Source organism: Rattus rattus, chromosome 12 (genome assembly GCF_011064425.1).
Source record: "Rattus rattus isolate New Zealand chromosome 12, Rrattus_CSIRO_v1, whole genome shotgun sequence".
In the NCBI taxonomy this organism is placed as follows: domain Eukaryota; kingdom Metazoa; phylum Chordata; class Mammalia; order Rodentia; family Muridae; genus Rattus; species Rattus rattus.
In genome coordinates, this window is record NC_046165.1 from 2283379 (window position 1) to 2304909 (window position 21531).

A 21531-nucleotide genomic window follows, 5' to 3' on the forward strand; every position below is an offset into this window, starting at 1 on the left:
GTAAACAGCCCCACCCATCTCCCAACCTAACTTTCTCAGGCTTTGGCTTAAGCTTTTTGTTGACCAGCAACAAGCCTGGAAGTCTTGGTCTAAATCTTGGAGAAAAAACTTAGTTAAGACATTGTAATGCTTCCACTATGTTTGTGATAACAGGGAACTATTGGTTTTGGAAAGTGAACATACCTTTTGCAAGTGAAGGATACATAAAGCAAGTGTCTTTCGCTTCTGTTCTAGTAGACCCAAATAAGTCCTGATTGGACTGAATAACAAGTTACTTACCGAGCTGGCATCAACATCACTGTGGATGGCAACTGTCCTGATGCCCATCTTCCTGCAAGTCTTAATGACCTGGTCAAAACACAGCACTTGTTAAGATCCACATGCAAAGGAGCTTTAATGTATTTCCAAGCGAAACAGAAAATAATTCAAATCTACTCACCCTACAAGCAATTTCTCCTCTGTTAGCAATAAGAATTTTATCAAAAGTCTGACAAGAGACAAAAAAGAAAATCATTAATATTACTTTGAGATTTAAAAAACAAAAACAAAAAACAGTATTTTCCACAATTATCAATAAACATTTACTTTCTAGAGTAATAGTAAATGCTATAAATAATATGTTCCTTTCTCAACCAGAAAGCAATTAAATTCATCTAATTGGAGCTGGCACTATAATAACTTGATTAAAGCACCAATTGATTAGGTTAACTTATTAAATAATTAAACTATATTGATTGCCACAAAGAAACATGCCTACCACATCAAAGTTTCTGGATTCAACTCCCAGAACCAGTCTCAGTTCTCAACACCCACATGGCAGCTCAGAACCATCTGTAACTCCAGGTCCAGGGGACCAAATACCCTTTCCTGACTTCCTGGGGCACCAGGCACAACATAGTATACATTCCAACATGGTGGTAGGCACTCATACACATAAAATAAAATAGAAGGCACTCATGCGTCTTAGGGAAGATAGTAGTTTAGCCTATATGGAAAATTTGAAATCTTAAAACTGGAAAGACTTAACCTCTGTAACACACGTGCCTTGTACTACCAGCCTGAGACCAACCGCACTGCCTGGTAAAGTCCCAACCTAAAGAAACTCGGAGGCAGTCACAGTCTCGGTCACATGGACCCTTGAGATAATCTACTCTTACCCAGGTGTGAGACTGTGAGGTCGTCACCTTCCTTTATCCAAATGGCAGCAATAACTGTTGAACAGTATGTATTTCCTAAGAAAAACACACGTAGCCATGTGAGCTGCATTTGAAACAGTCTAGTTCTAACTAGTGCTGGAGAGCTCACCCTACTGGTGTAGGTACAGGAGAGGGAGTGGGCTGAACAACTCAGCTCCCAGCCAGGTGTCAAAGGGCCAATCCTGCAGATCCACAGCTGTGGGATCTCCAAGAGGATCCAGGGGGCGTCCAGTATTGATGGAGTAGCAGAAGCCAGAGGCCTCTTAACCAGACCAATTACTAAGCAATGAACATTTGCAAGTAAAGGTGTGTATGGTCAGACGGGTACACTGTGGGACACACTGACACACCACAGCTTCCATGACAAGATTGGTTTTTCGCTTTGTTTTTTCTTTATTTTTGTTTTGTATTTTCTTTGGGGGGGTTGTGAAGGTAAGGGGCAGGAACAAAGGGACAAGGAGACGGGTAGGATTAGGGTACAATGATGTGAAACTCACAAAAAATCAATAGAAAGTTTAAAAAACAGACCTGTTAGCTCTAGTGGCTGGTATTCACTCCTGGCACTGGTGCCAGCCTGCAAGCTATCTGTGTAACCAGCAAACGGTGCGTGTGAAAGTCAATGTTGGCACCTGACACCTCACACACTCAAGCACTGCACAAACTCAATATGGATCAGCGCGGCAGCCTTCCAGCAACGAATTTTCTTTTAAATAAATCAGATATCTATGCCTCAGAAACTTTTTATTTACTTTTATGTGTATAAATGTTGTCTGAATGTGTGTGTGTGCATGTGTGTGCTCGGTACTGGTAGAAGTCAGAAGAGGGTTTTGAACACCCTGGAAATGGAGCCAAATTGTTCTAAGATGTGCTCCTCTGCAACAACAACAGTGCGTTAACAGCTGAGCCATCCCTCAGCCCCTCAGAAAATGTAAAGCACTGAAGATATGCCCTGTCCCTGCCCCAAAGCTGGTCTTCCAAATAGGCTGCACGTGTCTGAGAGTATGCACACACGGAGTAAGCCCATTTTGAATCCATCCACACACACATAAACAATTATCAGCATCAACTGCACCTTCAGTGGACAGCATGGTGCGATCACACCAACTGTGCTAAGTGCTATGCTAACGCTGTGTCCAGGATCCTGCGTACAGCAAAGTGGTGGCATGAACAGAATATACGAAGGCAGCCATACTGAAGAAAGAAGGTTGCTCCAAAAAGCTACAAGGATTTTCAGTCTGGGCTACACATTAGATAAAATAGGGGACTTCAGGACAGACACAGCAGATACGGGAAGGACTGACTGCCATTTAAAGAACAGAGACTTTGCGCTCTCTGTAAGGGCCTCCGCTAAGGTAGTGCCCTGAAGAAAGACAGAGAAGCAGAACCAGAACTCAGGAGCCCGAACCCTTGCACACAAGAGCTCTGGGTACCACATGAGGCAGTGGGCCCCTCCAGGACTACTCTGTAGCTGCACTAACGATGGTGCAAAGTTTCCTGAAGCCCTTCTTAGTCATCCATTCTGCTCTCTTCTTTCTTGCCTTCTGTTCTCTATGCCAAGCCTATCTAATGAGCTCTAAACCACCAGGCCCTTCTCCCATTCATAGAATATGAGAAGGAATGCGCTCATTCTGTCTTCCAGGTACTCCGTGGAGGAGTGAAAATAGAACTCTAGTCAGTCAGGTACTGAATGCTTCTGAGCAGCAGGATACCGTGGTCAGCAAGGGGAACCAGTGGGAAGACCCAAATTCAATGCAGTACTCATGCCAGAGCACCCCATGATTGACACGAGGAGAGTGTGTCAGTACAGGCTCTCTTTATCTGACATAAATGCCGCCTGAGATCAAGCACATAAAAGCAGGCCCTAACACTGAGCTGGCCCATCCTAACTTTGAGCCTCTCAAGCCTGCTGTTCACATCAAACAAATTACCACTAAACCAAGTCTTGTTTTAAAGAGCAAATAAGAAACAAATTAACATGTTCAAGCTTTAAAAACTTCTTGTAGGGATACACATGGCTATACACAGCTGTAGTTCATCACTGAGAGGGCTAAGGGAAGAGAATCATGTGTCTGAGATCACATCTCAAATAAGCGAATAAGTAAAAATGCTTGACAGTGCATATTTATCCAAGTAGATGCATTTCTTATTGATAAATATATTCCTCCTACATTATTTTAACCTGATATGAGTCACTAATAAAATGTTGAATGAGGAAGAAATCAAGGACCGAGAAGATGGCTCGGTTGGTAAAGCACCCATGTGCAAATTTGAGAACCTGAGCTCAAACACCAACATTCATACAAAAGCTGGGTGAATTGGCACATGTCTGACTCGAGCTCTAGGGTAATGGCAAGGTCTGTGACTCTAACTCTGGGGTAATGGCAAGGTTTGTGGCTCGAGCTCTGGGCACTGGGAGTGAAGGTATATAGAGACAAAAGGATCCCTGGAGCTCAAAGATTAGATAATAAAGCCAATCAGTGAGATCCAGAGTCACTGAGAGACACTGTATCAATAAATTAGGTGAAAGGTGATGAGGCAGCACACACCTTTAATCCCAAGCAGAGACAGGTCAATCTCTGAGTTTGAGGCCTGGCTCATCTACATAGTGAATTCCAGTCAGCCAGGGCTACAAAGGAGATCCTGTCTCAAAATAAACAAACTAACTAATTAATTAAGTGGAGAGCAATCAAAGGAAGATATCTGACATTGACCTTTGGCCTCCACACAGATGTCTACACATGTGTATGCACACATACACATATCCAGTACATACATATATACATTCATAGAAAAATAAAAATTAATTTAATTTAATTTTAATAAGGAGTCAATGACAGGTTCAAATGAAAACTGCTATACTTTGGACACTAAGGGACCCCCACAAAAGACTTGAACAAAGGGTAGCTCCACCAGGAGATACTACATGGGGAAGCTCAGGAAATACCTAGCTGAAGAAAGCAGATTGTTGGTCCCTGTGGTTGAGTGCTGGACGGAGTTTGCCCAGGACCCCACTGTCCCTCTGCTCTCTATCATCTATGAGGTAAGCAGCATCCACCAGACATTCCCACCACCAGGATACTCTGCCACACCGAAGACCCAGAATTAGTAGCCCTAATTCTCTGGAATCCCAAGTTAAAAGAGCCAAGGTCCAGCCTCAGCGTGAGGATGGTCCTGAGAAGGGGGGATGGAGCGGTGCTGACTCAATACTGACTTGAGTCAGTAGTGGATGCAGGCTGTCAGCTCACATGCTCTCCCTCTGCCCAGAGATTCTCCTCATTCCTCCTCCTCCTTTCTTCCTGTTACCCATTCTTTTTTCTTCTTTGTTCTCATTCTCTTTCATTCTTCCACCAGAGCCTGAACCCAGTCTTTTATTCACTACAGCTACATAATCAAGGCTTTGACCACTGTTAATAATTTTTTAGATTCATAAATTTTATAAATCCCAGATCTTAAACCTCTACTTCCTTAAAACCGAAATTAAACACAAAGCGAAAGCACATTTCCTTATAGTTTTTACACTGTCTGTTCTTCGCTGATAGCTGGGTAGCTCTTGCATTTTCCTGGTACAGCAGACAGCAGCATTAGTAATTGTTGAAGTACAGAAAAGTGACAGACTACTAAGGTTAGAATAATTACTTACAAAGTTTTAAAATTTATGTAAGTAAAGCAGACATTGTCATCTCCAACCCTTCACTTAACTAGAAAATAAAGTGCTAGCTTTTTATATGCTTGTACATCATCTTCTAATTCTCAATCTTTGTTTCTTATCCTAGCAATTCCATGGCCTCTGTCTTAGTTTGGGTTTTACTGCTGAGAAGAGACACCATGACCAAGCAACTCTTATAAAGGACAACGCTTAATTAGGGCTGGCTTATAGGTTCTGAGGTTCAGTCTATTATCATCAAGGTGGGAACATGGCAGATGGCTCTGGAGGAGCTGAGAGTCCTACATCTTCATCCAAAGACAGACAGGAGAAGCCTGGCTTCCAGGCAGCTAGGACCAGGATCTTAAAGCCCACCTCCCTCATGGTGACACAATTCTTCTAACAAGGCCACACCTTCTAATAGTGCCACTCCCTGGGCTGAGCATATTCAAACCACCACACATTCATATATTCTCCTTCTAATATTATTTGCTTGTAGATTGTATATAAGCCTCCCTCCTGCGAGAGAAACCCATCTATCATTTGCTTGTTTTTTATAGATTCCTTCTTTTCTCATCCATACCTTTTCTTCTTGAGATCACTTTAACTCACTATACCTGGTGTCCCCAAGTTCACCTTGGTTACTTAATACAGCAGTCATTGAACCGGAGAGTACATGTATCTCCTCATAATTCCAAGTTCAAGGCCAAGTCTCACAACAAACAGTGCCTACAAAGGACCACTGTAGGCTTTTATTGCCTCTGTAGTTAATGTTGTCTAGATTCTAAAGGCCAGCAGAAGGCCTGTTCCTCATCCTCCCCAGCCTCATGACCACCTCCATTCCTCATTCCTGAGAATTGCATCAGTTTCCTTTATTATGGAGTGATTAGCTCTGAATAATGGAGTAAATACATTCACCAGAAAGAGAGATTGAAAAAGGAGTAGTAAAGACAGCAGATCAGCTTCAAGGCAGCAGCAACCATTAGCACATGTGGGATCACCAGCCTGACGATGCTCCAGTGGCAGGAACCGTGTCATGCCTCCCTTTAAGCAGTTATGAGGACTGGGCATAAAAGGAACCCTTCCAAGCTCTTTACATCTTACCCCTGCACTGGTGTGAGATACCCAGCATACACAAGAATTGAGGTCACTATAAGGAAGGTCAGGTCTCCTCATACCCCAGATTGTAACAATACATAAAACAGTTCAATATTTCACAAGAACACAGCAAATCCTTTGGAAACGTAGTTAGAGGCAATTTTGAGCTGAGAAATAAACTCTTAACCACTTACGTCATCGCCCCTGAATCCATATTCTAACACCTTTGATGCTACTGAGAAACACTACCAAATTCAAATTGTACTCTACTAATGGCTACTCAGTGCGTATAACCCAGGCACAGTGAGAGGAGGGGACAGGAGAACCCTGGGGCTTGCTGAAGGCCTAATTGCACGTTCAGTGAGAGACCCTGTCTCAAGGGACTAAGGTAGAGAACGATAGAGCGGGACCCCAGCTGCCTTCCTCTGGCCTCCAGGTGGACATGAACACATGCACACACGCAGGCATGCACACACGCGGGCACGCACACACGCAGGCATGCACACACATATAAAAAAGGGAAAATAGAAAAGTAGTCTCCAGTACTTCACCAACGCAGTAAGTAATTACAGTATCACTACAATCAGTCAGTCCACTGAACATCACGTGGCAACAGGAAAGTAAAGCCAGTCTAGCCTAGCATTGAGAGTATTTTAAAATACTTACTTTTTCTCTAGGCTCATACTCCACAGAACTGAGACTTCGGGACACCACTAGGCATTGCTGCGAATAGACTGGAGCACGCTATTGAAAAATAGAAAAAAGGTGGAAGCAGTTAGACTCTTGTGGATTTTACCTTTTCTCGGAGTTCTTTCTCTGGTTTGTTTGTAGCTGAGACTTTCGGTGTATACACAAAGTGCTAAGAATAGAACTGAGTTACCACAGGGAAACCTCACCTACAGACACGTCCCCCGTAAGAAGAGCAGCAAACATGGAGACGGGAGAGAGAGCGCGGGGTGGCCCATCACAAGCAGCCTCTGTCCAGTGTGGCAGTTCTGACCCTGCAGACTGACAGTGCAAGATCAGAAATGCCACAAGCCACAGGGATTTACGGCACTTAAACTGAGGACTAGGGGTGTGCTTCAGAGGCAGAGATCAGTCCACCATTCTCAAGGCCTAGGTACTTAGTAAATAAATAAGTAAATAATAAAGTGGTGGCTTTAAGGATTTTTCAATTTTAACAATTAGTAACTAATAAAATGTTTCTTTCATTTTTTAATTTGTTGAAGTCATAAGTTATGACTTTTTTTTCTGGCACAAAAAAGGATTTGAAGGATAAAAATCCAAGATTACCAAGTTGACTTCTAGTATACTGTTAACTATGTCTGTAGAAAGTATATCTTAATGCCTTGAGACATTAAGAAAATGAGTAATAAAAATCGTAACACACATGGGATGAGGCCTGACTATGCCTATGCCTATGTCTTCATTACTGGTTGAGGTTTGAATTTGGGTTTTTGGTTTTTGAGACAGGAACTCACTGTGTGGCCCTGGCTAGCCTGAAACTAGGTAGATCAGGCTAGCCTCAACCTCTCAGAGACCCAAGTACTGGGATGAAGGACAGACACCATCCTAACCAGCTGGATGTCGTTACTTGAACAAGTGTCTGTCATAAGCTTGTGAAATGACAATTTTATGCTCTCTTTAGAGGAATGTCTATTTAAATTCTATAACTATTATTCAAATTCCATTTTCTTTCTTATTATTTCTTGAGACAGGGTTTCTCTAAGCAGCCTTGGCTATCCTGGAACTTAGATCAGGCTGGCCCCAAACTCAGAGATCCACCTATCTCCGCCTCCCAAGTGCTAGGATTAAAGGGGTGCACCACCACCAAGCTCAAACCGGATTTTCATTCACTGCTGTTATAAGGATTCTTGATATATTCTAGACTCATGCCTTCGTCAGAGATATTTGATTATATTTGATATAATCACAACTATCAGACCTTATTCTGTGCATTTGCTTTTTACTTCCTACGTGTCCTTTGAAAGTTAAAAAAGTTAATTTTTGTTAAATCAATTCCTTGTTTGCCATTTGTGCATTTTTTAAGTCACAGCTAATAAACTATTGTCTAAATCAGAAAGTTAAAACTAGAAAAGTTGCATAATCAAGTTTTAAGAAAATGCTGTGTTGGGACAGTATATGCATCTGGGGATAAAAGTGCCTGTCATGCAGTTCTGAAGACCTGAATTTGATCCCTGGGACCCATGGTGGACGAATAGAACTGCAGTCTGTCCTCTTACCTTTACATGGACATGCACATACACATACACACAAATAGAAAATAAAATTTAAAAACCGACTTATCTAGTAGTTGCTGGTAAAGATAGATCCACCCTGGAAGGGTGGGAAAACACAAAGAGCAAAAGGAAGTTAGTGCTGCCTCCTAGAACACCCTGAAAGCACTCAGACGAGGAGCAGTGTCTTACAGAAATGTCTTAAACTGAAGTAAACACATATACTTTTGTAAAACATAAAGTCTAAGACTGTAAAATGTATTCTCTACTTGAAGGTGAGCAGGAGACATGAGAGGGGCAGCTTGTTAGACCCTTTACACTGCCAAGAAAAAATGAGGGAGAACAGGATTAAATTAAGTATATTATGTCCACACATTGCATACCAAGATCACACTCCATTTTCCTTCTGTATTACCCCAAATTCTACACACCAGAAAGTTGAGTCCTACCAGTTTTTAACTTTTGAAGATCAGGGAACCAGAAAAGTTTGATTTTTAATTTAAAGACAGAAATGACATTGGTGCCTGTGGGAAGTTATAACTTGGGTGGGAAAGGGTGGTGCTCCGGGAGCTTCCGCCCATCCCTCTATGTTCACATGAAAATTTGGCCATCTAGACTTTCAAAGAACTAATAAAATTTTTTTAAATGGAAAATCAAAAAATTGATCATTTCAACCTTCTACAGCCCTCAGTGGAACAACTACAAAAAGTTCAATGTCACAACAAACTTAGTAACAAAGATAACATCCTCCAAAATATGCGTATTCAGCTTCAGCCAACTTTAAAACAAACCATAGGTGTGAAAGTCGGGCATTCCCAACCTCTCTGCTAGGTCATGTACACAACAGGGCATACAGCTAGGTCATGTACACAACAGGGCATACAGCTAGGTCATGTACACAACAGGGTGTACAGCTAGGTCATGTACACAACAGGGTGTACAGCTAGGTCATGTACACAACAGGGTGTACAGCTAGGTCATGTACACAACAGGGCGTACAGCTAGGTCATGTACACAACAGAGTGTACAGCTAGGTCACTACAGAACAGGGTGTACAGCTAGGTCACTAAAGAACAGGGTGTACAGCTAGGTCACTAAAGAACAGGGTGTACAGCTAGGTCACATACACAACAGAGTGTACGGCTAGGTCACTACAGAACAGGGCGTACAGCTAGGTCACTACACAACGGGGTACACAATGAGGTGTGCAGCAGTACCTGCAGCTCCACCCGTGGGACAGAGGAGCTGGCATTCTGAGTGGCTCTCCTAACACTGTAGCCATACACTGGTCTACTGCAGCAGCATGCCAACATATTCTTTTAAAAATAATGATATTTTAGTCAGGCATGGTGGTCCACTCCTTTAATCCTTAAAGCACTTAGGAGGCAGGGGCAGGTGGATCTCTGAGTTCCAGGCCACCCTGATCTACAGAACAAGTCCCTGGACAGCTAGGGCCACACAGAGAAGAAAAAGTAAATAAATTATTTATATATATACATAATTTTTTTGAAATTTTCATATGCCGTATGTGAATTTCATTCTCCCTGCAGCTCCACCCAAATCAACCGCCTCCTTCCCAAGCTTGTCCTTTTTTTATAAGAAAAAAAAAAAAACTATTCCACAACACAGTGAGAAAAGTGGCAAGAGAAGGTTCTCCTCTCAGACCCAGCACCTCACCAGCTACCAGGAGCTAGCTAAGTTCCCAGCTCTAGGCATGCACCGTCCTACTGAGTGGCTTGAGTTCGGTCAGGCAGGTGTTGGTCACCCAGGATGGAAGTGCTGACCCTGTACCTTTGAAACATCTGTCATGTAAGGCTCAAATCAGATGGTTTCTTTAGCCATCAAGGAATTAAGCATATTGGAATTGCGGGTGCGACTCTGTAGTTCAGTGCTCGAATAGCATTTATGAAGGGCAAGGTTCAGTCCAAAAGCACACAAAATAATGATATTAATTGGTACAGTTCTTTTGTGATGACAGAAATTAAATGAGAATTTTCAAGGGATTCACAGAGATTCTCAGGATCACAGGGACTTCACTTCAGAGAGCGGGGGCACGGGACGACATAATTGTCAGCTCAGGATGATGTAATCGTCAGCTCCGATGTCCTCAGCAAGCAGAGCTTTGTACATGAGCTGCCTGAGGAGCAGTTCTTAGGACCTTGGAGCAGGAAAGACTGTCGATTCCAGAGCGCTCAGCCTTCACTCTTGAGCATTTACACGTACATCCAAGGAACCAACATGCTGACCCGGGGAGTACATCCAAGGAACCGACATGCTGACCCGGGGAGTCGCCCCCCAGGCTGTTTATTGCAGCACAAATTGTGACAGCAAAAAAAAAAGAAAAAAAGAAAAGAGGCACATATATTTGTTGTTTGTGAAGTAGATGAGGAAGACCTAACACAGTCATACAGTGTGATACTCTCCAGCAGGTAAGCACAGCACACTGAAATCAATGTGCTGACAGCAAAAGAAGAAAATTATCCATGAAGTAATAGACGTGTTACAATGATTCCTCTGAGAATTTAAATAACCAATGTAAGGCCCTACTACTAAGCACTGCTTATGGGTAACACTTTCTCTAAAACCCTAAAGCATTAGTGTGGGATATGTGTGAGCGGCTATGGCTATGAAGAGTAGGAAGAGAAAAGATCTACAGAAAGCAGATGTGGCCAAACGATTGATTAGCTAATACAATGATACTTCAAGTTTTGGTTCTAAATGTTCTTCCATTAAAATGAAAGCCCCACAGTTAATACATGCAAATAACAATGACAAAATGCAAAGTGATGCATTTGGGGGAGGAACTGTGCAGAAGCGGCTAAGCACACAGGAGGGGACTGAAGGCACCTGAAGACCAGCCCAAGCTCAGCCTCACCCTTTCTTCACCTCAAACCGCCCAGCTTAACCACTTCCGCCCTCAGCTGGCTTTCCCCTGAGGGTGAGCACTGACCTGGACCGCTATCAGGAGTTACAGGAGACATGCGGGTTACTCACACTGAACATGGCAGCTAAGAAAGTGACGTCACTGCTGAGACTGCGACAGTAAACAAGCAGAGACTGCAAACGAGTTTGTGTGACTTTGCAAATGTGGCATGCACTGGTAAGTAACTCTCAGAATAGAGTGCATCGCCTCGGTGGGTCCCAGAACAACGGACTTGGCTAAACTTGGCCCTCAAGAAAAGAACAGGCCAGAAATCTCTAAGTAGCTAATCTCTGAAGAATGTTTGAGCCAGGTGAATCGGCATATTATGAGTTTACTCTCAAGATCAGATCAGTAGTGTAAAACTACAGCTTAAAACACCTCCACCAGGGCTCAAGAATCAAACAAGTCTACTACAAGTTACACATGAACTAACAGAAGAGAATGTAGCAGAGTGCCTAAGTGAACACAGTGGCTTTAGAATCTTTTCATTTTTTAATTTTTTATAAATATGTTATGTATTTACATTTCAAATGTTATCCCCTTTCTCAGTTCCTCCCTCTCCCATCCCCCTCCCCCTGCTTCTATAGAAATGCTCCCCTTCCCACCCACCCACTCCCACCTCAACACCTTGGCATCCCCCTACACTGGGGCATCAAGCCTTCACAGAACCAAGGGCTTCTCTTCCTATTGATGCCAGACAATGTCATCCTCTGCTACATATGCGGCTGGAGCCATGGGTCCCTTCATGTGTACTCTTTGGTTGGCGGTTTAGTCCCTGGGAGCTCTGTGGGGGGGGGGTGTCTGGTTGGTCGATGTTGTTCTTCCTATGGGGTTGCAAACCCCTTTCAGCCTTTCAGCTCCTTCAAGCCTTTCTCTAACTCCTCCATTGGAGTCCCCTTGTTCAGTCCAAAGATTAGCTGCAAGCATCCTCATCTGTATCAGTACGGCTCTGGCAGAGCCTCTCAGGAGACATCCATATCTGGCTCCTGTCAGCAAGCACTTCTTGGCATCAGCAATAGTGACTGGGTTTGGTGGCTGTATATAAGATGGATCCCCAGATGGGGCAGTCTCTAGATGGCCGTTCCTTCAATCTCTGTTCCACTCTTTGTCCCTGTATTTCCTCCTATGAGTATTTTGTTCCCCCTTCTAAGAAGGACTGAAGCATCCACATTTTGTCTTCCTTTTTCTTGAGCTTCATGTGGTCTGTGAATTTTATCTTGGGTAATCTGAGCTTTTGGGCTAATATCCACTTATCAGTGAGTGCATACCATGTGTGTTCTTTTGTTACCTCACTCAGGATGATATTTTCTGGTACCATCTATTTGCCTAAGAATTTCATGAAGTCATTGTTTTTAATAGCTGAGTAGTACTCCATTGTGTAGATGTACCACATTTTCTATATCCTTTCCTCTGTTGAAGGACATCTGGGTTCTTTCCAGCTTCTGACTATTATAAATAAGGCTGCTGTAAACATAGTGGAGCATGTGTCCTTGTTATTTATATGTTGGAGCATCTTTTAGGTATATGCCCAGGAATCTTTTTATTATTACTTAAAAGTACTCGGTTAAAAAAAGACAGATAGTATGCAGCCACGTAAACTCGCAACAATGTAGCCCAGTACGTGAAAAGGCATGGAGATCCCTAGTTAGCCAGAAACTAGACACAGACATCATTACAGAAGACAGAACAAGCCAGGGAAAGACAACCTATGTTAGAGAGCCTTCCCAATCACAGCCTGAAACTGCCAGTATGAACTGGTTTGGTTCTGCTTGTTCAGTCCCAGCAAGACTTTCATGAAAGTTTGAAAATGAAGAACCCAAGGCAAACACAATTTTGCTAAAACCACAACACAAAAATTATGGTTTCAGGGGCTGGAGAGATGGCTCAGCGGTTAAGAGCACTGGCTGGTCTTCCAGAGGTCCTGAGTTCGATTTTCAGCACACATGGTGGCTCACAACCATCTGTAATGGGACCTGATGCTGTCTTCTGGCATGCAGGTGTATATGCAGATAGAGCACTCATACATATAAAATAAGTAAATCTTTTTTTAAAAAAAATTATGCTTTTAAATGTAGGGAATATAGTAAAATTCTGCAACTTTAGAACATTACACAAAGATACTTAACATTTGTTATTTTTTTAAGCATATAACAAAAAGGTTACAAGCTCAGCTCAGAATTCTTTTCTGATATTTCCTAAGCATGGAAAACCTAAGAGAGTCAGGTGTAGTGAAACACATCTGTTGCAGCTATGTGGGAGGCTGGCACAGGAGAACTGCAAGTTCAGAGACAATGAGTAACTTCCTCTGCCTGAGAACAAAACAAGCCTGAGGAGTTCTTATAAACTGAAGCTCCTGGGGAAAGATTCTGTTACAAACCACCTATAGTAAAGATTCTAGAGGTCCATGGGTAAAGGCATCTGCTCACAAGTCCGATGTCTTAAATTTGATCACCTGGCCCCACATGGAAACGAAGGGAACCAACTCCCACAAATTGTCCTCTAATTGCCACACATGCCAACAGGGCATGTAAGCACCACACACGGATGGATGGATGGATGGATGGATGGATGGATGGATGGATGGATGGATGGATGGATGGATATTTTTTAGAAGCTTCTAAGCACTATCAAGAATTTCACAATTGTGAACCACTGAATCTCACAGGTCCAGAATTATCTTTGGCTCTTTTGAGTCTCCTTAACAGTTACTTAGCACCCACTTTCTGAATCTGACCTAAGGCATCAAATGCCAGCTAAAGCCATGTTAAATTGGCTAACTAATAGCTTTCCTAAAACCAAAGACCAAGACTGTCTTCAAATAATGTCTGAAACCTATAGCAGACATCTCTGTACTTTTCTTTAATACACACACCCAATTTCCTCACCAAGGCAGTTGGCCAATGCCAAACTTACTTTTTGCTCTATGACTATAAAGTCTGTGTAGCCACTATCATTGTCATTTGGGGCAACATGAGGCTGTATCCCAGGTCAGGGTCTGGAACCTTAGATGTCATTAAAACCTACTTTTACAGAGACTGAAGGAACATCCATTCAGAGCCTGCCCCACATGTGGCCCATACATATACAGCCACCCAATTAGACAAGATGGATGAAGCAAAGAAGTGCAGAAGTGTAGATCGCTCCTGAGAGACACAGCCAGAATACAGCAAATACAGAGGCGAATGTCAGCAGCAAACCTCTGAACTGAGAATAGGACCCCCGTTGAAGGAATCAGAGAAAGAACTGGAAGAGCTTGAAGGGGCTCGAGACCCTATATGTACAACAATGCCAAGCCACCAGAGCTTCCAGGGACTAAGCCACTACCTAAAGACTATACATGGACTGACCCTGGACTCTGACCTCATAGGTAGCAATGAATATCCTAATAAGAGCACCAGTGGAAGGGGAAGCCCTGGGTCCTGCTAATACTGAACCCCCAGTGAACTAGACTGTTGGGGGGAGGGCGGCAATGGGGGGAGGGTGGGGAGGGGAACACCCATAAGGAAGGGGGGAGGGGGATGTTTGCCCGGAAACCGGGAAAGGGAATAACACTCAAAATGTATATAAAATATTCAAGTTAATAAAAAAAAAAATAGAAAAAAAAAACAAAAAACCTACTTTTAATAAATAACCTCCCTTCGATCCCCCACCCACCAGAGGTAGTGGGAAGGAAAGGTTAATAGAGCAAAGGCGGATGTTGACCTGTTTAGAAATATTTCCTTGGAGCAAGTTCAGTCTGTGTTATCAGGAGATCAGCAGTTCAGTTCGCATGGCACTCACTAATCAGCAATGGCAGGTTGATCTAGAAGAAACCTGTCCAAGGCTCTGCCAATCAGCCCCAAGAACTGCTGGAACACCACCAGCTTTTGTGGTGTGTCTCTCTCCATGAACTCACGATAACCAAGGAAGAATGGTAAGAATGCCAATATCATGCAGCATTGCCAGCGAAACCCAACACTGGGCAGTGAAGAATGGCAACGTGTGCCAGCACCACACAGCCCTGTCTCTGTCCGTTGGGCTATATTTATATCCTTTGCAAGCACCACATGTCTTCTCAAGCATCTGCTCTAACAGAACATCACATGTGTTTTTTCCAGGGTGCCTCCAGAGAAACACATGCCTGTTCTTAGCAGAACATCTCCCATACATCTGCTTCAGCAAAAACATCCTCTCATAACAGTTTCTAGAAAAACAGAACATGACACAACTGAGTCTGCAAAGAAACCAGACCTTTCCACCTCAGTGCTCACTCCTACTTGGCTCCAGTGTAGTACTATCTCTCATTCCCTCAGACGAGAGCTTTGCACCAACAGAGTTCAGTGGTAAAGTGGACAGTGTTCACACAAAATAAACGTTTTGAGGAAAAACCTTTAAACAACTTCACCTAAAACAACATACTGCCATTGACTCTCCTCCTTGGAAAGAAAGGGACCTTGTCACTTCCATTCCTAGGGAGAAGTAAGTGCCTGGTCAGCATGGCACACAGACGCAGCATGACTGTCAGGGACACATGGCTGATGCTCCGTCCTACTCTTGCAGAACTTAAGACATGGAACAAATCACCCCTAAGGGCCTTTCACAAAATGTAAGTCAGATATCTCCTTAGTTCCCAAGAGACTCATTAAAAGGATCACATGACTCTTTACAGGCTGTCAAGTGCCCCTAAAGGTAAAGATATCACACAAAAGCTCAAAGTGCCCAGCTTTGGCCTCAAAAAAGCATACCAAGCCACTTAAGACTTGCCATTAGAGTAATAATACTCATTAAACAACTCTTATCTACACTCCAACATGGGATCAAATCTCAACTCTGACAATTCTCAAGAGCACAGGAAATGCCTTCATGTGCAAAAGAGAGCAGTTATAGCGCTCCACGGCCTTAAAGCTGCTAAGAGCACAGCAGGAGAGAGTCATACCTGATGCAGTCTTGTCAGCATACAGTAAATTAACCCAAAACTGAGGACATGACTGGGCCTTTGGACAGACTAAGTTAGCCACTGAAAGAAAACAGGAAAATAAGTATCCTTTGACGGTAAAATAACACTGCTTTTGGGTTGGAGCTGTGTCTCGATATGAGTAAAACTAGATAATCCACTAGCAATCATCTCAAAGAAAATTTCCACATGAGTCCTGCCATGACCAAAGCCACATAACATACCCAGGTGAACAGGACCCAAAAATAAAACAATTCTGTCGATGAACTAACTCGAAAAGACGCAGACGATCCTGCCAAGAGAAGAAGCACAAGCTGATGCTTCGTGTCTGCTTATTTAGGTAAAGGAAGGTCGTCTCCTCTGCATGTAATTCCAGAGACTCAAAGCTCCAGCTGTGGACCGACTGCAGCGTTTCCACAGACCACCAGGCCCTTCTGAGGAGCGCATCTCTCTAAATGGAGGCCAGACTGTGTCATCACACATAGTTCTTCTTTCAGACACACCTGGATGGTGCACCTAAATACCCATCCTAAGCAGATCAGCTCCCATTGGAGAAGCACGGCACAATCAAGATTCTTCCGCCTGCCTCCACGCTAAGCTAGAACATGAGGAAATTACATACTCCAACTCGAAAGCTTGAGCCACTCTCTTAGACTCCTACCGTGCCATTCCTGCTAGCCCACCTGCACCCAGGGCACCCGTGGACCCCCCTTACCAAGCGTACCCAGGCCGCTCTGACATTGAACACTCACACCTGCTCCCCTCATCATGGGCACTTTGTTTCTTTATAATTTTATTTATTTTTACTTTACATGCATTATATGCCTGTGTGAGGGTCTCAGAATCCCTGGAGTTGGATTTACAATTTTGAGCTGCCATGTGGGTGCTGGGAATTGAACCAGGGTCCTATGGAAAAGCAGGAAGTGCTCTTAATCACTGAGCCATCACTCTAACCCTAGCCACCTACCTTTATTTCTTCCTTTTCTTTCTTCCTTTCTTTCTTCCTTTCTTTTGTCTGTTTATTTGATGTGTATGTGTTTGTCCTAAATGTATATATGGGCACCATATGTGTGAAGGAGACTTCTGGTTTCAGAAGAGGTGTCATGAAGTAGAAATGTCCAGTTTCTTCAAAAACTTAGTTGTGTCGTGTGATGTTTTTCTGGAAATTGTCTTATGAGAGGATGTTTCTGCTGAAACGGACACATGGAGGGATGTTTTGCTGGAGCAGACCCTTGAGAGGACATGTGGTGTTTGGAAAGGGTATAAGTATAGCCCAACAGACAGTGGATGATGATCTTGCATTGGTTTGCCTCGCCACTCTTTGCTGGTCCTCACTGGGCTTTGCTGATGCTGGTCTTCACTGATGACTCTGTGACATTGACTCCTTCTCTGTGGCCTTGCCTTCTTCTCTGATCATTGCTTGTTGTGACTTCATAGATAAAGAACACAACAAAGAACTTCTAGTGGTAATCTGGCAGTTTCTTGCTGCTTCTGCACAGACTCAGGCCTGTTGGCAGAGCCCCAGAGTTTCTTCTGGATTGAAATGCCATCACTGACTTGTGAATGGTGTTTGCAAGTGGACTGAGCTCCTGCTGCTGATTCATGTGACCTAAATTGCTGATATACCGACAACGAAGATTGGAATTGTCCCAAAGGGCCCACATCCTCCTTTGCCCTAGTAACCCTTCCTTTACACTACCTCTGGTGGGTGGTGGACTAAAAAGGAGGTTAAAGTGCCTAAAAACCTTTATTAAACTAGGTTTTGAAAAATCTAAGCCTACAGTGTCAGATTCCCTAAAATTAGAGTTATAAATGGTTGTAAGTCGACATGTTGGTCCTGAGACCAAACCTCGTCCTCTGCAATATTAGTAAGCACTCTTAACCATTGAGCCATTTCTTCCAACCCCAACTATACAGAAATTTTCAGGATTTTCAATCCTGAAAGCTCCTACCTCTCAAACCTCTGCCACAGTCAGTCAGTTCCCTCACCTCAAAGGACAGCAAGTTCAGTGACACAATGTGAGCTGCACTGTCTGATATGGCAGCTGGCCACTTGCGTATAATGAGCATGTGAAATGAGCCTGGTGGTCATTAGCCCGAAGCCAAGTTACACACTGGATCTTGGAAACAGTTCCCTGGTAAGAATCACAGGAGACCATTCTTTTGACTAAGCTTTGGCTCCAGGCCCAAATGAGCAGGGCTAAACCTTAAAGTCACACAGGGAAGGCTCAAGGTAAAACTTTTACCTCTGCAGAAATCAGGATCGATAGGCATTCAACCGCATTTCTGAAGGACAGTTCGTACGGCCATAATATTGAAGCTCTGTGGGTTACTCAAAAAGGTAACCCAAGGGCTTTGCTCTGGCTCTGTCTGCCTTGGAAGCAACTTTGAAAGGGCCAACTGTGTGCTCTCCTCAGCCCTTCTCAGTCTCTAGAAGGTTCTCGACCTTCTACCACTGCTACCATTTAATGCGGTTCCTCATGTTGTGAGGATCCCCAACCATAACCTTATTTCAGTTTTACTTCATAACTCTTATTTTGCTACCGTTCTGACTCATAATGTAAATACTTTTGGAGGGGGAGGTTTGCCAACAAAGGGGCCATGACCCACAGGTTGAGAAGGACTGCTCTAAAACCAACCTCTTCCTCTCAATTGGTAGGAACACTAATTCTATCCTATACCTGACTCTACAATTGAAATTCAAGCCAAAAAAAAAAAAAAAAAATCATTACACTGTTCCTTTAACCTTGTTTTTTTGACAGAGCCTAACTCTAGCCTGGCGAGCCTGAAGCATATTATGTTGGCCTCAAACTCACAGAGACCCATGTGCTTCTACTTTTATTTAATCTTTTAAATTTTTTCACCTATAAACTAAAAAGAAATAAAAAAGGTATTCAGTTTTTAATGTTTTAAAGATAAAAATCAGTCCTTTCCTTTCGTGTAAATGTATGCATGGTATATGGATGTGCACTTGGTGCATATGCATGTTTGCATGCGGGTACATGTACGTGTGTATATATGTGTGTGGAAGGTCAGTCTTTGATATTTTTCCACCTTACTTTGTAAGTCAGGGTGTCAATATACCCAGAGATCGCTCACTGGCTCCCCCAGCACTGGACTAAAGTTGCATACCACACCAGCATTTTCTACATGGGTTCCAGAGAACCTAACTCCGTTTCTCATGCTTGGACGGCAGACGAATTACTGACTGAGCTATCTTCTCAGGTCGAATTGGTCTTTTAATGTATAAAATACAAATGCTGGCGTTTTTTAAATCCATTTGTAGCTCTCTTTGTATAGTATGGCGATTTCACAGCCCTGCTCGTGAGCAGTGGCTCTCACACTGCACAATGCATCAGAACCACTGGAAGGCTTGCTGAATAAAACAGACAGCTGGACTCACCCCAGACGCTCGACCTCTGCAGGTCTGGGGAACTGCAGCTACACAATGGACCACTGCTCTACAAGCGTTCCTGAGGATAGAACTGACAGCAGTCTCCAGCCAGAGACGGATACCGGCTGAACGTTTCCTCTGTTCTATGCTACATTCTTTGTTTCACATGAGTCCTTCACAAGCTTGTGCCCAGCCCACCTCACCAATTCACGTCTACAGAACTGTTCCCATACCATGTGATATGTTAAAAAGTGCCAAATTTATACCAACCAGCTAGAGGTCCACATTTTTTTTGTAAAAGAAGTAACAAGTTACTTCTTAAATTGCTAGTTGTCTTTATATCAGACTTTTGCCGACCCGCCTCATTGGCATGCTAAAAACAATAGGAAAAAGTCCAGTACCAAACTTGTACATTTATAAGGGCATTCTACCTATGCAATGCTAAGATGATACCGAGACAGCTGGTTGCTCTGATATTACAATGTAGCTGAGGCAAACCTTGAACTCATAGCAATCCTCCTGTCTCAGCCTCCCTGGCTGTTCATTAGGTCAGATCCTACTGACTTATTTGACTGACTGACTGACTGACTGACTGACACTAAGTGTTGTCTCAGAGTCTAAAATAAGGTGCAGACTCAGTTCAATCATGTTGATCAAGATTCACCATAATAGGATAACAGTTGCCAACCTAAATAATAATTGGAGAGATTCTTCAGATAAAAACATATATGCAAAAAAGCAGATCATTGCAATAGACTTCTGCATGCCAAAGTAAACAATGTATGGAAGAGGTTGATCAAGAGGGAAAATTCCTAACGCTGAAACAAAGAAGATTTTGTAAGATATTTTGAAACACCATCCCTTGGCTACAAGCATGAACAACAAAAACATTATCTAAGGTTCGGTAAATGCTATTGGGCAGAGCAGATACTCCACTTATGCCTCTGCCCACTGACTACTGTCTGCTGGAGGAGAGTTCCTTCTCACTCAAATACAATGAACTTACCAAACTCTTTCACCAACCTTTATTTTTAATCCTTGAGCTCTCTGTACCTGTGACATGATGTTTTATTCTCTCCTAGTCTTTGGGGTTTTTTTTTGGGGGGGGGGTTTGATTTTTAGGGGTTGGAGAGGATGAGACAGGGTTTCTCTGTGTAGTCCTGACTGTCCTGGAACTTGATCTGTAGACCAGGCTGGCCTCAAAGTCACAGAGTTCCACATGCCTCTGCCTCCCAGAGTGCTGGGGTTAAAGGCATGCACCACCACCACCCTGCAGTTATATTTTTAAAGATATATTTGTCTTTATTTTCTGTTTATGTATGAGTGTCTGCATATATGTAAGTGCACTACATACATGCAATGTCCTTTTGAATTGGAGTTACAGGGTGTGGTGAAATGCCATCCAGTAGCAAGAGTAGCATGTGTTCTCAACTCCTAAGCACCTCCAGACCCAGTTTCTCCCGTCTTATCAGCATATATCACAGCGCCTGAGATGCAAAAGATGCTGCAAACCTACTTTTAAATATTCTTTAAGTTAAAGGCAGCTACAACAACAAACTGACAGACAGAGATGGATGGAAATTACTTCTCGAATGTTCTTCCCCTGTATTATGGATTGAGTCTAAACCATGCCACTAACAAGTCAAGAATTAAAGACTTGGTACCCAAAGCAGAAACATTCAAAGGTATGTCTTGAGGGTGGTTGGATCCTGGGAGCTCTGAGTCTAATGGTGGCTTCATAATTTGATGGTACTTGTGGAGAAGTCATCATCAGCACCATCAGTGCTAATACCAGAGATGGGGCCTAGATAAAGGCAGGTCACTAGGGCAGGTTCCTGGGGACTTTATTCTGTCTGAGCCTCCTTCCCTCATGGAGCTCTCTGCCTCCTGTCCATCATGAGGCTGCCGCCTTGCCCCAATGTTCCCCACTAAGGTGTTCCGCCTTGCCTTAGACCCACATCAGTAGATCACACGATCATTAAATAAGACCTCTGCAGCAGGAAGCCAAATTAATCAATTCTCCTTTCTTTCTCTCGGGTACCCATCAGTAATAAAGAGTTAACACACTATACTCTGGTCAGCCTGTAACCATAAATATGTCTATGAA

General features: G+C 43.2%; 1 protein-coding gene across 3 annotated transcripts in view; it reads right to left on the reverse strand.

The window, feature by feature from the left end:
* Pcca (propionyl-CoA carboxylase subunit alpha) overlaps positions 1-21531 on the reverse strand; it is a 304568-nt gene that overhangs the window by 277118 nt on the left and 5919 nt on the right. For 2 of the 3 annotated variants that reach the window (XM_032917890.1, XM_032917889.1), the window contains exons 1-2: positions 440-548; positions 280-348 (exon numbers count right to left, since the gene is read on the reverse strand). In XM_032917890.1, the coding sequence (XP_032773781.1) occupies positions 280-348; positions 440-514 (144 nt within the window). In that variant the 5' untranslated portion in view covers positions 515-548. Of the gene's footprint in view, positions 1-279; positions 349-439; positions 549-6603; positions 6682-21531 lie in introns of those variants that run through there. The other variant, XM_032917891.1, reaches the window with a different exon arrangement.